Raw genomic sequence first — 14,626 nt, forward strand, 5'->3', positions numbered from 1 at the left:
TATACTGTAACACACTCCGTAAATATGATTTTTAACTGAAATATTCTAGTATGTACACGAACACGCTCATACGTACAAATTTATTCAATCACTATAGCGTTTTTACACAATGTGATTTTGTGCAATATAAAAAGAGACTTCTCTTCGTGTGCTTTGTCGAGAATATGTATTCCTACACTATTATTTTATTGCAATTTTAGACCGAAAATGAATCGTGCAAGTTCGATTGACGACTCGCGCCGCTATTTTGTATGTTTCCTATCCATTGTGTTTTGCGTTTCATTTGAATCTCAGTATGGAATGTGTAACAACTTGATATACTTTCAAATGAAAATTAAATGTTTCATCACTACAACATTGGATTTTATTATTTGTAATAAGAACCCCAACCCTCGTCTGCACAAATATTTCGGAAATATTATTATATGCTGAAGATTATAAACAACTATTACAAATAACACATTGGTTTTAACGATTCAAAGTTTTGTCTTATTGTAACCAATAAAACAATATTATAAAATAATATTTTTTAATCTATAAAATACAGTTGTACATAAAACGTATTCTGATACAGAAATAAATTCATTTATAATCCAATGAAACTACGAAAACAGCACAGTTGCTGCGTAGATACAATAACTATTACACAAAATCCTTAGTAAGGATATATAGTTGATAAAATACTAAAGCTACCATTAATTACTTAAAACTAAATGGACGGAGATCTAGTTACGGCATATATGGACGGTCTATCTATCACATTGCAAAATAAACTCTATTCCGTGGTGCTAATGTCCAAGTAGGGCGACACGTCGTCTATCTTGACGAGCCGACGGTAGTCCACGTTCTCGCCGCACATAGGACATTTGCCGTCTTCTTGTAGAAGTCTGTGACATAAATTTTTATCCTAATAAACTTATTTATTCCACATAATATGAAAATCTTATTAAACATGGGTATCAACCCATGTTCAATAAGCAATACACCAGGATTTAACGAGCCGTTAAAGGGTAAATATTCAATAAACATGTAGACAATTCACATTTATAATGATTATACTTTCTAATCTGTACTAATAATATGCCAACGCCTTAAAGAGAGACATCAATTTACTATGAGAACGAGCATCTTTTATTTAAAATAGTAGACAGAATCGCGGGTCACAATTGTTACCTATTATAATTCTTCCCTCCTGGTCCATGATTGAGTATTTGAAAGTAAGTACTGTGGATTACAATTGAGAATTGCCACATGTAAAAAGAACGAATCATAAAACACAAAAAATAAGTCTCTAATTTCGCCTCGGGGTTACCCAGTACATAACCAGCGATCACCATTACGATTGTAACCCTTATGTTTTTATGAATAAAGAAATAAAAAAATATTATAGAAAAAACTAAAGGCTGTGTCAGCGAGGTGTTCCATCGCCTCTATTTACTAAGTCACTTGTAATTTCTCCTCAATCGACTTGAACATCCCAATGAAATGTTATTATGGTACATAATATATTTGAGCAGTTTAATATCAGGAATAATTATCATTGAAATTTATTTTGTACGGCCACGGTGGTCTAGCGGTTTAGTATACCGTTTTACATCATTTGGTCGCGGGTTCTTTCCTCGGACTGTATAAATATTTGTATTTTAGAGTATAAATGTTTTCATGAGTTGTTACCATCGAGGGTCTGGGTGTTTTCTATATATATTATACATGTACATATTTGAAAAAAAAATCTATGTATTTATTTCAATTGTCCAGTATCCAAAACATAGTCCAGGGATATTGATATTATTTATTGTGACTATTAATTAAAGATATAGAGCGAATAGGAGATTGAACAGTAAACAAATATTAAATGGATTTGGTTATTATTGCCATCATCTGAAATAGAATTATTATTGCCAGTGCAAATACAACGGTACATTAATAAGAACTCACTCTGTAAATTCGGAGTAGATGGCCGGAAAGTCACATTCTGGACACGCCGTGAGATCGTCTTTGACGATATGCAATCCCTGAAAATCATCATTAATTAAAATGTTAGCTACAACCTGCTACTTTATAAATCGAATTAATAAGTGAGAAGAGTGCATTTAGAAGGTCGTAACGCTTTCAAGTTTAGGTACCGAGTATATGTTACACACCTGCTAATAGGGGCGGAATTAAATATAAATCCATTAATTAAAAACTTGCTACTTATCTTGCCGCGATTATGTCATGCAATTACAATGTAATGTACACGACTGACATGATCGTAAATTTATTTTTTGGTGTAATAACTTTTGAGAATAACTTTTGAATGTAATTCAGGATAGTAAACCACTAGAATCTTCTGTATCTTATTAATTAAGTAACATTTATGGGTTCATATATAAATTAAACACAGGAGACTCAACTGTAAAAAAAATACTATAACAAACACCATGTATACGAAGCCAGTAAACGGAGAGAATACTACTATATTGTAAACACAAGGACACCTGAACCAAACTCTAATGGTTGAATGTTGGTGGTATAAGGGAGCGCGATGATTGATAGTTACAGTGGCGATACAGAAGGGTAAGTGTGCTTCACAGCGCGTGCAGTGCAGCTCCGCGGCCGGCAGCGCGGCGTCGCACACGGGGCACCCCGCCCCCGCCCCCGGCCCCGCCCCCGCCGCCCCCGCACCGTACCCCGGCTCCGCCCCCGGCCCGCCCCGCGGCGCGTGTCGCACCACAGACTCTATTTTCTTGCTGTACTTCGGATCGATCTGAGAATCGTAACATGTTGCATGACATGGGAGCACCCGAATAAAATGCAGACATATTTACGCACAGCGCGTTACATACACTTGTTACTACCATTTTTTGGTGCAACTATAGTTTTTTGATTATAATCTAAGTAAATGCAACTACAACGCAGAGTCATAATAATAACCCCGGACAATTCGCACAGCATAATCTAATGCCAAGCTAAGTAGAGCTTGTGTTATAAATACTAGACAACTGATATAAATACTTAATAACATTTTTTATAATATACATAGAAAACACCCAGACCGATACAAACAATCATATTCATGAATACACCGTGCCTGGAATCGAACCCGGCATCATCGGAAGTAAAGTGGTGTGCTAAACCGCTAGACCAGCCAGACCACCGACATAAAACTAAAAATTCAAAATGTACATGCATACACTCATTTCACAAATAGTAAAAATTGTTACTTAATATTGCAAATATAAATAATTTTCAAATATAACAGTAAAATGATCTATGTTGTAAACATAGCAAACGAAAATTTACCTGTGACCTATATTCAGGTTGCATCAGAACTTTAGCCCAGTGATGAGCCTCGTGTTTTAACCCGGCACGACCGCATTCTATTACTGTCGACGTCAATATTGATACTTGATCTGTAAATCAACAGTACAAATAAAAATTATCATTTCCCATAAAATTATGAAGTCATTATCTACGATAAAAAGAAACAACAAATCATATTAATTTATGGGCAAAAGTTCCACTAAGAATGTGAAACATGTAAGTATTTATAACTTTTTGGTCCTTTGAGTCGGATTTAAACAAGCGTCCAGTCGATATACCTACTTTATCCATAACAACTTGCCATAGAAAATACTGTGCGTGATTTTATTCAATTAAGTATTGTAATACATTGTCAAATGTTATTCTCTTACGTTGTTGCGTTGGGAAGAAAGAAACATCAGCAGCAATACGTAGTAGCAGTCGAGCGGCAAGATCATGCCGGCCGCGCTTCACATGAGTACGAACCTGTTTATTAATTACATATTATTTAGTGACTGCTATGATCGGTATAACACGATATATAAATCGGTGTAACTTCTTTTTTCAGCTGTGTATCGGTTGAAGAGCGAGATATGTCGGTTAAATTACAGGGCACGGAAACATTCTATAATATATATATATATACAATTAATAAGTATATAATACATACTCTATCCTGAGGAAGTAAAAACCATCGCGTCTAAGAATATCTTTCTATTCTTGACCTTCTTGGTTTTGGAGTGCCATCTGCACTATCTCCCTACGCTACGCCCACTATCGTGCGGTGAAGCTGTGAAGGCCGGCAGCGGCCAGCAGCAGGAGAGTAGTCCGAATATAAATAGTGAATGTACCAGTATGTAGGAGTGCAGCGCGGCGAGCGCGCGGCGCACGTGGGCGGGCGCGGGGCGGGCGCGCGCGCCGCGCGTGACGTCACGCAGCACGTCGCGCGCCTCCCGGTACCGCGCCGCCGCGCACTCCGCGCCCGCGATGATCGCCTGCACGCGCGCAAACAATACATGCATTCATCTCGTTTCTACTCTGTACGCTTCTTAAAGTGTGCATTGAAGAGACAAATCAGCCTGTACATCACAGAGTAGTACTTAATAGTATTGCGAGATATACGACGGCCCATGGCCTCGGTGGTATAGCTGTTAAGCACACCGCTTTACTTAGATGGTCGCGGGTTCGATTCCTCGCACGGTGTAAACATTATTCATGAGTATCTATGATTGTTTGTACCGGTCTGGGTGTTTTCTATGTATATTATGTATGTATTTATAAAATCTAATCTAATAATTTATATCTAGTATAAAACAAGCTCTACTTAGCTTGGGACTAGATAGTGCTGTGTATTTACATACGTATCTTACTTAATTATCACGGAATCTTATCACATTTTTTCAGTTTTTGCCGATATTTCGGCAATATTTCAACCATTCTTCAGTTTCGCCGTAGTAACTGTTAAAACAGCGTGATTTGCTCGCGCTTCCAAATAATCGCTGATTAACGTACTCCTCAACCTTAACTATCTTTAAAAATATATATATACTAGTCTAAAATTGATATGCCTATCACAAGCAAAAGGCCTAATACAGTATACATAATGATAGATGTCTAATAAGTAAGTATTAAACTTACAGCTGTTTTTGCGGCCTCGGTGAACTGTCTCTTGGCCATGTACAATCGGAACAAGTGACGCGGCTCGCGTGGCGTACCATCTGTCTCGCCAAGCAGAAATTCTATTAACCTAGAACATAAAACAATCTACGAAATAAAGAAGAAAATAAATTAATAAGTCATATACCTATAGAGCAATAAGTAGACAATGTATTGTCTAATATGAATACGCTTTCGCTAATAAAATTCTAGACATAATTTTATTTAGACTTTGCATTCACACACACCTCATCGATTTATGTCTGTAGGTACTTAAAAAATATTAGCTATTTGAGCATTCAGTAAGACATAAGACATGTTTACTAGTCTTATTAATACAAACTCTATATAATTTTGTGTACCGTTTCCATCAGTAAATGCTCTAAAGCGAATGCACTATTTCTAACTGATTTATTATTTTTATTTTCTGTAGATGAATAAATGAGCAAAGAAATCTTTATTTGATAAGAACAGTTACTGACCTTCTCGTTAGCCGTTCATCGTCACTCGCTGCTGCAGCATCAATCGCAATACCAATGGCCTCATTCTCCAGTTCCTCTGAGCCACTACCAGTCTTTAACAAATGTGACAACGCTTTGCTATACTCCGCGGCGTGAAAATAAAACTTTCCAGCTAATAAATAATTTTTCTCCCCTTCAAAATGCAACGCTAAACTTTTAAAATCTTCTGACCTCGCGTGTGAAGTCTGTATCAGTATTTCTCCGTACAAATGTAACTTGCCATTCTTTCTGGCCAGCTGAAAAGCTTCATCGTAGCATAGGGACATCACCAAGAACTTAATTGCCGAACTAGGGTCGTCACTGTTTTGAAAATAGTTTGCTACCATTTTGGCCCCCTGGACCGACTTGGATTCCTGTACAAGAGTAACGGCTTCGTCGATATCATCTAATTTCTCAAGATTTAATCGTATAGCTGATTCGTAGTCCTGCGCTTTTAAGTACGACTTTAGAGCGTCAGAGTATCTGCCCTCGGCTTCTTTAGCCTTCGCGTACTGTATATGTATCCCGGGGGAGTTGATTTTAGGGAGAAGCGCCTCGACTTTTAGCCAGGACTTGAGTTTGATGTACAAGGAAGCGGCCTTCTCCGTGTTCCCCGCGTGATCGTAGAGGGCGGCCGCGTGGCTGTACTGTTTCTCTTCTTCCAGTAATTGCGCGCAATCCTTCAGCAGCATGGTTTGATGGGCGTTTTTCATGGCCATAGTGACACCCCGCGCCACGTCTCCGCATCGGATGCTAGTACGAGCGATGCCAGCTTCGCAGCGACTATTGTGTTCCATCACTTTTGGATCATCCGTGTTATCAGGTATTAGACTTTTTTCGTAGTTCGCGAGGGCTTCATGATAATCGGCTCTGTTGAAAACAACCAACCCATTAAAACCAAGCTTTTAAAGAAAATTATAAATTGTTAAAGGAGTAAGCTAGTAATGAATTACAAACGTATGCACATGTTAATTCCGTATTGGACCTAAGCAATACTTGTGTTATGGGTATTACAACATCTGATATAAATACTTAAATATCTTTTTTTTACAATCCAATATCCAATACATTAGACAGATACAAACAGTTATACTCGTGAATACAAATATTTGCATTATGCGTAGAATCGAACTGGCGACCATTGGAAGAGAAGGGTGCACTTGTACTGTATGTCACCGTACAAACGTCACCATTTTCCCTTTAGTCCACACAAGCAAGCATTCAATCCACATAAACAACCATCCACAATCATGGACCGTGTACTCGCTAAATCAAGTTAACAAGCAGCCCAAGACTATATACAACAACATAGAACCCAGACTGTATGTGTCATAGCAGACTCGTACAGCTCAGTGTGGCTGTCAAAATAAACGGAGACCAAAGGCTGTACGGCCACAGTTCCTTTTGCCTTCCTAAACGATGAACAGAACAAAAAAAAACTAATTAGCGTACGTGAGCTCGAGGTGGTGGGCGTGGAGACGCATGAGGTCTGGCGCGCGGCGCGGGCATGCGGTAGCGGCGAGCGCGGCCGCACGCGGCCAGTCCCCGCGCGCCGCGTGCAGCTCCAGCGCCGCCGCCGCAGCGCCCCCGCCCCCGCCCGCACCCCCGCCCGCGCCCTCCAGCCACCGCGCCGCCGCCTCGCCTCGCCCGCAGCACGCGCACACCGTACCACTGTATGCACACAACCAAACGCGACGCGCTCTTATACATGTGTGCGGCAGATTTAACGTGAGAAAGCGAGATCGCGTAATCATGAGTGGTGCCGCTGTGCGCATACAAATAAATTTTACGCGACACACTCTTATATGCGCGATCAGCAGCATTGCAGATTTAAGTAAGAAAAGCGAGTATACGCCAAATCGTGAGGGATGCCGCTGTGCGCACATAAACAAACTGTACACGACACGGTCTTTTTACGCGCGAACAGGCATGCGCACTGTTTAACGGAGAAAAGCGAGCATTTTATTTTTCGAACTAATCTAATGCTGTTGGCCGGAGCAGCCTTTAACTAACTAAAAATTATAAATTTAATGATCTACGGATAGGCTGGTCCCTCATTTAATTTGTAATTTTGGTTATATATTTATATATATTAACCTCCGTTTTATTGTGGAAATTATAAGAAAAATATTAGTTTGCTTACCACAGTATAGATAAATCTTCGATATGCGACGCATCTTCTAGTGCCCAAACCATAGCAACATCACTCAGTCGAGTATACATTCGAATAGCTAAAAAATATACAATATAGATCATTATTTGCGTTAAACCCGTTTAACTATATCAACAATATTTACTAAAGCATGAAAATAAATCAGTCAAAGAGCTGATCAGTATGGAATCCTAACCGAACATATCACATTACTAGCAATAAGTCCACATTATAAAAAATCATGCATATCATACCGAAGTCGAGATTGAGGTCGGCGGCTGCCCGCTCAGCAAGGAGCCTGGTAGCGGCGTCGTCGGCGAGCGCCTCGCAGTAGAGCGCGGCGTCGGCGAAGCGTCGCAGGCGCGCCAGCTTGTCCACGTGCAGGCGCTGGTTGGCCGCGCGCTTCTCCGCGTCCGCCTCCGCCAGCCCGGCCGTGTGGTGCGACTCTAGGGACACCTTCTGCACGCTGACGACCAAAAGGATCATATTAAGTGTTTTAAAAAAAGCTATATATTTATTATATAATATAAAAAACAATATTAAAAAATAATAATAAAAAAACTGTCCCCAGAATTCTAACAAAATTCTAACAACCTTCGGGTGCTGCACAATCCTACACACCTCCTTGTGACCCCTCTGACGGAGGGGACAGAAGATTCTTCTATACAATAAAAAAGGGAGTTATAAACGGTTGGCTACATAAGCAATAAGCCTGCCATCTAAAGATTTCTACGGTAGCCACGCCAAAAGTACACTGTAAGTATGTACGTAGGTATATTCAATTTGACAAAGTCTGTAAATGTTATTAAACTGTAATGTTAAAAAACTAAAGCTAGTTAATATATCTAAACTAAATAATATATCGTCGAATAAGTTACGTATAAACCTATAAAAAAAGTGGATTTGAGTTTAATTTTTATCACCCAAGTTGTTTCTAGATGTTTTAATAAAACCTATCAACAAGTTCTCAATAAAAAATAGGATGAATAAACTTACATCCCACCCGTTGCGTAGCAGTAGACGTCGCCAGAGAACATAATGAGCGGTATCTGTCCCGTGAGGATTGTGGTGGTGGCCACGTAGTCCACATGCGAACCGTCGATCGAGTTGGCCGCGTAGTAGTACGTATCGATCGTTTCCTCAGAGAATATGATGAACACGTTACGATCCGACAGACAGATGTCCCAGATCACGCCTCTGTAAATTTTAAAAAGTAAAATACATTAAATCTCCTTCAAAATTAATTGACTCACTGTCAAGCGCCGTACTTCGCAAGTACGTTGTCCTGCTCGCCGTATGTGTCGCAATACACAGTACACGCATCTGAGGGGGGCGGCGCGCAACACGGCGACCAGCTCGCCGCTTGCATCGAAACACACAGTACACGCGCCTGAGGGGGCGGTGTGCGGCAAGGTGACCGGCTCGCCGCTCGTGTCGCAGTACACAGTACACAGACCTGACGGGAACTAGGAGCGGCGCTGGCGGCACGGCGACCCGCTCGCCGCTCATGTCGCAGTACACAGTACACAGACCTGACGGGAACTAGGTGCGGCGCTGGCGGCACGGCGACCCGCTCGCCGCTCATGTCGCAGTACACAGTACACAGACCTGACGGGAACTAGGTGCGGCGCTGGCGGCACGGCGACCGGCTCGCCGCTCGTGTCGCAGTACACAGTACACAGACCTGACGGGAACTAGGTGCGGCGCTGGCGGCACGGCGACCCGCTCGCCGCTCATGTCGCAGTACACAGTACACGCACCTGAGGAGGCGGGGTGCGGCAAGGTGACCGGCTCGCCGCTCGTGTCGCAGTACACAGTACACAGACCTGACGGGAACTAGGTGCGGCGCTGGCGGCACGGCGACCCGCTCGCCGCTCATGTCGCAGTACACAGTACACGCACCTGAGGAGGCGGGGTGCGGCACTGGCGGTACGGCGACCCGCTCGCCGCTCATGTCGCAGTACACAGTACACGCACCTGAGGAGGCGGGGTGCGGCAAGGTGACCGGCTCGCCGCTCGTGTCGCAGTACACAGTACACAGACCTGACGGGAACTAGGTGCGGCGCTGGCGGCACGGCGACCCGCTCGCCGCTCATTTCGCAGTACACAGTACACGCACCTGAGGGGGCGGGGTGCGGCGCTGGCGGCACGGCGACCCGCTCGCCGCTCATGTCGCAGTACACAGTACACGCACCTGAGGAGGCGGGGTGCGGCAAGGTGACCGGCTCGCAGCTCGTGTCACAGTACACAGTACACGCACCTGAGGAGGCGGGGTGCGGCAAGGTGACCGGCTCGCCGCTCGTGTCGCAGTACACAGTACACGCACCTGAGGAGGGAGTGATGCGGCACGGCGACCAGTTCGATCAACCATTATACGCACCTGAGGGGGGCGGGGTGCGGCGCGGGCGGCACGGCGACCAGCTCGCCGCCCGCGGGGCAGTACACGTGAGCGCGGCGCCGCTCGTCCGCCACGCAGGCGCGCGCGCCGCTGATGTCGCAGTACACGCCCGTCACGCCGCACGTGTGCTTGTACCGCGTCGCCGACCGCCACTCCTCCACGCCGAAGTACTCGATGTGACCTTGCTACAATATCGTTTACAATTTATACTACTATTTCTCCACCATTTATACTACTAAATCTGCACCAACACAAAGTATAGAATATGTAGATATACTTACGTCAGTAACGAAGATAAAGAAGTCACCGGTGAGAAGTATATCGACGATGTTAGCGTCTTGCATATGTGGCTCGGGGAATATCATAGCCTCTCGCTCTGGTTCAGATGGATCCGACTGCTCGATCTTAATGGTACATAGGAAGTCTATTAAAAAGGGTTTTGACTTCACACGAATTTGGCTGGACGTCAAATCGAAGTGTATTTCCTTATATAACATTAATTGACTTTAACTAATATTAAGAATTATTTTTTATCAATCAAGAATCTCTCAACTTGTTTTGAATGGATAATATTACCAAGTGCAGCATGGCCTTCCCCTGGAAGAGTGCGGCGGCGTAATCCCCGGCGAGGCGTATGGTCTGCACGGGCGCCGCGTACTGCCGCCGCAGCGCCGCCCGGCCGGCCCCCGCGGCGGCCAGCGGGTAGAACCACGCGTGGGCGCCGCTCACGCAGCACACGTGCGAGGCGCCCAGCGCGATCACACTCGGCTCCGTGGGGAACGAGTACGTGGCCAGAGCCACGGGCTCCGCTGTACGTAGTTAAAATCACTCATACAAAACGTGTAACTTGTAATACGTGAAGCAAAAACCTATTTTTTCGAAAATTGTGCGGACGGAGGTGTTTGAAATTTTGGACACTTATATAAAAGAGTGCAGAAAGCACTCCGAACTGTCGCTAGATGTGACATATCATAAGAGTTTGTAATAAACCTACATGAATAAAGTTTTGTAGTTGTTTTTGACTGACCGGAGTTGATCGGGTCGGCGTCGGGCGCGAGCGGCACGCACTGGTAGAGCGTGGCCTGCGAGAGCGAGCAGAGCGCGAGCGCGCGAGCGGCGTGCGCGGCGTGCAGCGGCGGCAGCGCGGTCACGTAGACGGCCACGTGGCGGCCCGCCGCCGCCACCAGCCGCCCGTCCGCGCTCCACGCCGCGCGCGCCGCGCCGCCGCCCGGCCGCGCCGCGCCCGTCACCTCGCCCTTGTTCCACAGCGAGATCAGCTTCAGCCTGCGCCACGACCGCGCCAATCATAAACAAGACCTAACTTTATACTAGTACTATGATGGAGATCAGACAGTGATAAAATATATGGGATATCAAAACGAGAACAAAATGTAGCTGTACTCTCAAGAATAGACCGATTAAAATGGAGTTGGACTGGGCATATGTTAAGCCTTAGGAAAAAAGGCTTCACTATTATTTATTATCTTTACACTAAGGTTGAAAACTCTAAATTTAAAAGACCAGGATTTGAAGTTGAAGACCTCAAGACAGGTATTGAGTTTAAAAACGTAACTTAAGAAAGAGTTTCTCGCGTATACTACGCGTAACTCTTTCTCACCTATTTCAGATGACAAGAACTTTCTTTGTAATGTATTTCAATTAAAGAATAAGATAAGGCTGCCTTATCATATTGTCCTCTCTCAATCTACAGAATAACGGTATGACATCTTTGTTCTCCGGAAAAACATCTCGAGTGGTGGTCGGGCGTGACATGATCTGATGTCTGTAGTACTATTCATATATATAACAACAGGTTATCAATGAAATACCAATTACATAAAAAGAATACTTACTGTCCATCACCACATGAAGCAGCCAGCGAATTGCAAACAGCTATATCAGTTAAATTTTCCTTATGATTTTTCACTTGGAACAATTCCTCGCCGACCTCCTTTATGTGAGTAGATATGGATATAATATAGCCAGCGCTGAATCCTATGAGGATGTACCCATCCCCATACCACTTGTATGAGACTATTGACCCATACCGTTGCTGGAATGCTAGTTCTATAGGGTTCTCTGGATTTAGCAGATTATATAAGTACAACGTTCGTTTGCCAACAACGAGGCTTATCTGAAATTATATTTTATTTAATAACTATTGTTATTTTTTATGCTAATTTAACAATAGAATTTATTGAAATTTAATAGACTAAAAGATTTTCATTTGACTACACAATCTATTTGACTCTAGTCTACGATATCTACTTTAAATGCACACTGCATTTAAATAAACAAAAGTAAGATTTGTTCAAACTTTTATAAGTGTGATAATTAAAAATTAATTATTAAAAAATTGATAATGTACTCTTTTTCTCATGTACTCTCTCTTTTTCATACTGTTGTAAATTATTGAAGATTAAATTTCTACAACATACAACTGTTTGTTATGTCTATTTATATATTCATATACTTACAGTATTTTCTCCAGCTACTCTCTCATCTGTTTTCATTTCAGAAAATTGCAGGTCATTTGGTGTGTCTCTAAGGGATATGATACGAAGAGTATCTCCATCGGAATTATTAATAGAAAGAGTTTTGTCCTCGGATGCCAACACTAGAATACTGTCTTTGTTCCAAGCAGAGCAAGTGATCTTTTTGGTATGCTTCCCAATTATTGGTATCCTCCTGGAATAACAATTTGTACATGCTATACAAGTGACAAGATGGTAGCCCAGGGCAGGGAAAAAAGAGACAGACCCACACAAGATGGGATGATAATATCAGGGATGTGGCAAGTGTAATGTGGGACAGAGTGGCTCAAGAAAGAGAAGAATGGAAACAAATGGAAGAGGCCTTTGCCGATTAGCAAACAGATCAACAGAAAGTATATAATTTTGTTTTTAAGTTTAATGTTTGTTTCTAATATAAGTAATATAATTTAAATCTGAAAGTTGATCTGAATAAAGGCTATAATAATAATTGTATCAACTTACTTTGTTGTATGATGATTGTACAGTGCCAGGTTGCCTTTTTGAGTGCCAACCGCTAATAATGGTTCACCATATGCCCAAGCTATAGAAGAGGGGGGCTCCCGAAGGCCAGTCTCAACGGTAACACGTTTGTTAGCATGGCATTCCCAAAGCAGTACAGAGTTAATACTCGGAGTTATAATGGCCAAATAATCCCCATCATTATCCCATTCCATACCACCACAAACACTAAAATCAGAAATAAATTAAGTAGAAATAAATATCAAAAGTACTCAAGACAAACAACAAACAAAATAACAATAACAAATTATCACCAATCTACTTTGGGATTTATTTATAAATATTAGAAAAAAATATTTATTTACTTAGAACTATAAACAAGACATAATTTATACTTAGTTCTAAATTTTTTTTTTTCTATTAATTGATTCAATATATGTATAGGTATATATATAGGTACTATCACTTGATCTATTCAGTAATAAAATTTTAAGATTAATTTAATTTAATCTTAAAATACTAATGAATATTCTATTTAGCTTTAAATATAAAAGTAAAAGTTCACCCTTGCAGCTTCATTCTTTCTATTAACTGCCCAGTGCGATCATGGATTGCAACTGTGGCATCAGTTCCAGTTGTGGCCAGCAGCAAACCAGATTCACCTTTCTGCCATTGGAAATATAGCTCACCAAGTCCATGAGGCTGCTCTAGTGTATACAGCAACTACAATGTAATATTAGTTTTAAATTTTAATATATGGCAATTTTTTTATATAAAGTTTAGTGACATTGTGTGTATCTAAATTGCATCTCAACCTCTCTAGGTTTCAATCTCAATGTTGGTACTTATAAACTGGTGGTATTATAATTTAATACAATTATGTTTAATAAATTATTGTGGAGTTGTACACCCAGATGGGTGTACAACTCCACCGGTAATGGAGATCCATTATCGGTATATTCTGGCGCGTTTTCAGTTATGGATTAGCATGAAGTCGGATACTCTAGGATACAAAATCACTACAAATTAACCACAAATATTGCAAATGAGCCCTTGGTCTCAATTACCATGAAACACCTCCTCCGCGCTCAAAGACCAATAAGTGGAGTAAACTACAAAGAGAAAGAGCAATATCGTGGCACCAGTTATCTCTAAATACATATATAATAGACTTACTTTGGGTGTTGTCATTTTGCAAAGAATATTCTAATGTAGAATCTCTAAAGTAATATACAATTTAACATTAGCAACAATTAAAATCAATACTAATATTATCGTACGATCATTATTTCATCCAAAATCTGTACTTTCTAATAGAATTTTATAATTTAGATGGAAAAACGGTATATAATCATTTTTCTATATTGAAATTAAATTACTTTTGTATTTATTTTATTTATCACAGGAGTTGCTTAGCAACCGTAAGTAGATTTAAGGGTGTATTACATTCCCAAATATAATAGAGTTAGAGGCATTACATAAAGTTTAGTCAATATATTGAGCTAAACTTAAAGAATGTATACCAACAGTATATATTTTTCACGATATCTTGTATGTGTTAATATAATTAGATCAATACTGATTTCTATATTATTGAAAAATTTCAATAATCAAAAAATTTGATCATGTAATACCTCACTTT

The 14,626-nt window shown here is 41.4% G+C and overlaps 1 protein-coding gene across 1 annotated transcript; it reads right to left on the reverse strand.

The window, feature by feature from the left end:
• Nucleotides 1–554: 554 nt before the first annotated feature.
• LOC131853218 (WD repeat-containing protein 19) lies at nucleotides 555–14,391 on the reverse strand. Its single transcript, XM_059204051.1, has 21 exons — nucleotides 14,161–14,391; nucleotides 13,550–13,707; nucleotides 12,988–13,212; nucleotides 12,469–12,679; nucleotides 11,845–12,125; nucleotides 11,019–11,275; nucleotides 10,568–10,800; nucleotides 10,273–10,395; nucleotides 9,974–10,176; nucleotides 8,590–8,790; nucleotides 7,848–8,059; nucleotides 7,585–7,672; nucleotides 6,894–7,112; nucleotides 5,424–6,311; nucleotides 4,924–5,032; nucleotides 4,137–4,280; nucleotides 3,678–3,771; nucleotides 3,286–3,395; nucleotides 2,543–2,749; nucleotides 1,939–2,015; nucleotides 555–887 (listed from the first exon to the last, which is right to left on the reverse strand). Exons 1-21 carry the CDS (start codon nucleotides 14,173–14,175, stop codon nucleotides 776–778), a joined length of 4,167 nt encoding a protein of 1,388 aa, XP_059060034.1. The 5' UTR covers nucleotides 14,176–14,391; the 3' UTR covers nucleotides 555–775.
• Nucleotides 14,392–14,626: the final 235 nt, after the last annotated feature.

The sequence above is a fragment of the Achroia grisella genome, unplaced genomic scaffold, assembly GCF_030625045.1.
Source record: "Achroia grisella isolate CSIRO2021 unplaced genomic scaffold, CSIRO_AGI_Agris_v1 utg900, whole genome shotgun sequence".
In the NCBI taxonomy this organism is placed as follows: Eukaryota; Metazoa; Arthropoda; class Insecta; order Lepidoptera; family Pyralidae; genus Achroia; species Achroia grisella.

Excerpts from the sequence above, each read along its gene's own strand:
- LOC131853218 (XM_059204051.1), bottom strand. Across the intron at positions 8,791-9,973 it reads CCGCACCCCGCCCCCCTCAG|AGGCGTGATCTGGGACATCT; the intron begins GTGCGTATAATG and ends TAAAATTTACAG. Across the intron at positions 3,396-3,677 it reads TTTCTTCCCAACGCAACAAC|ATCAAGTATCAATATTGACG; the intron begins GTAAGAGAATAA and ends GTTGATTTACAG.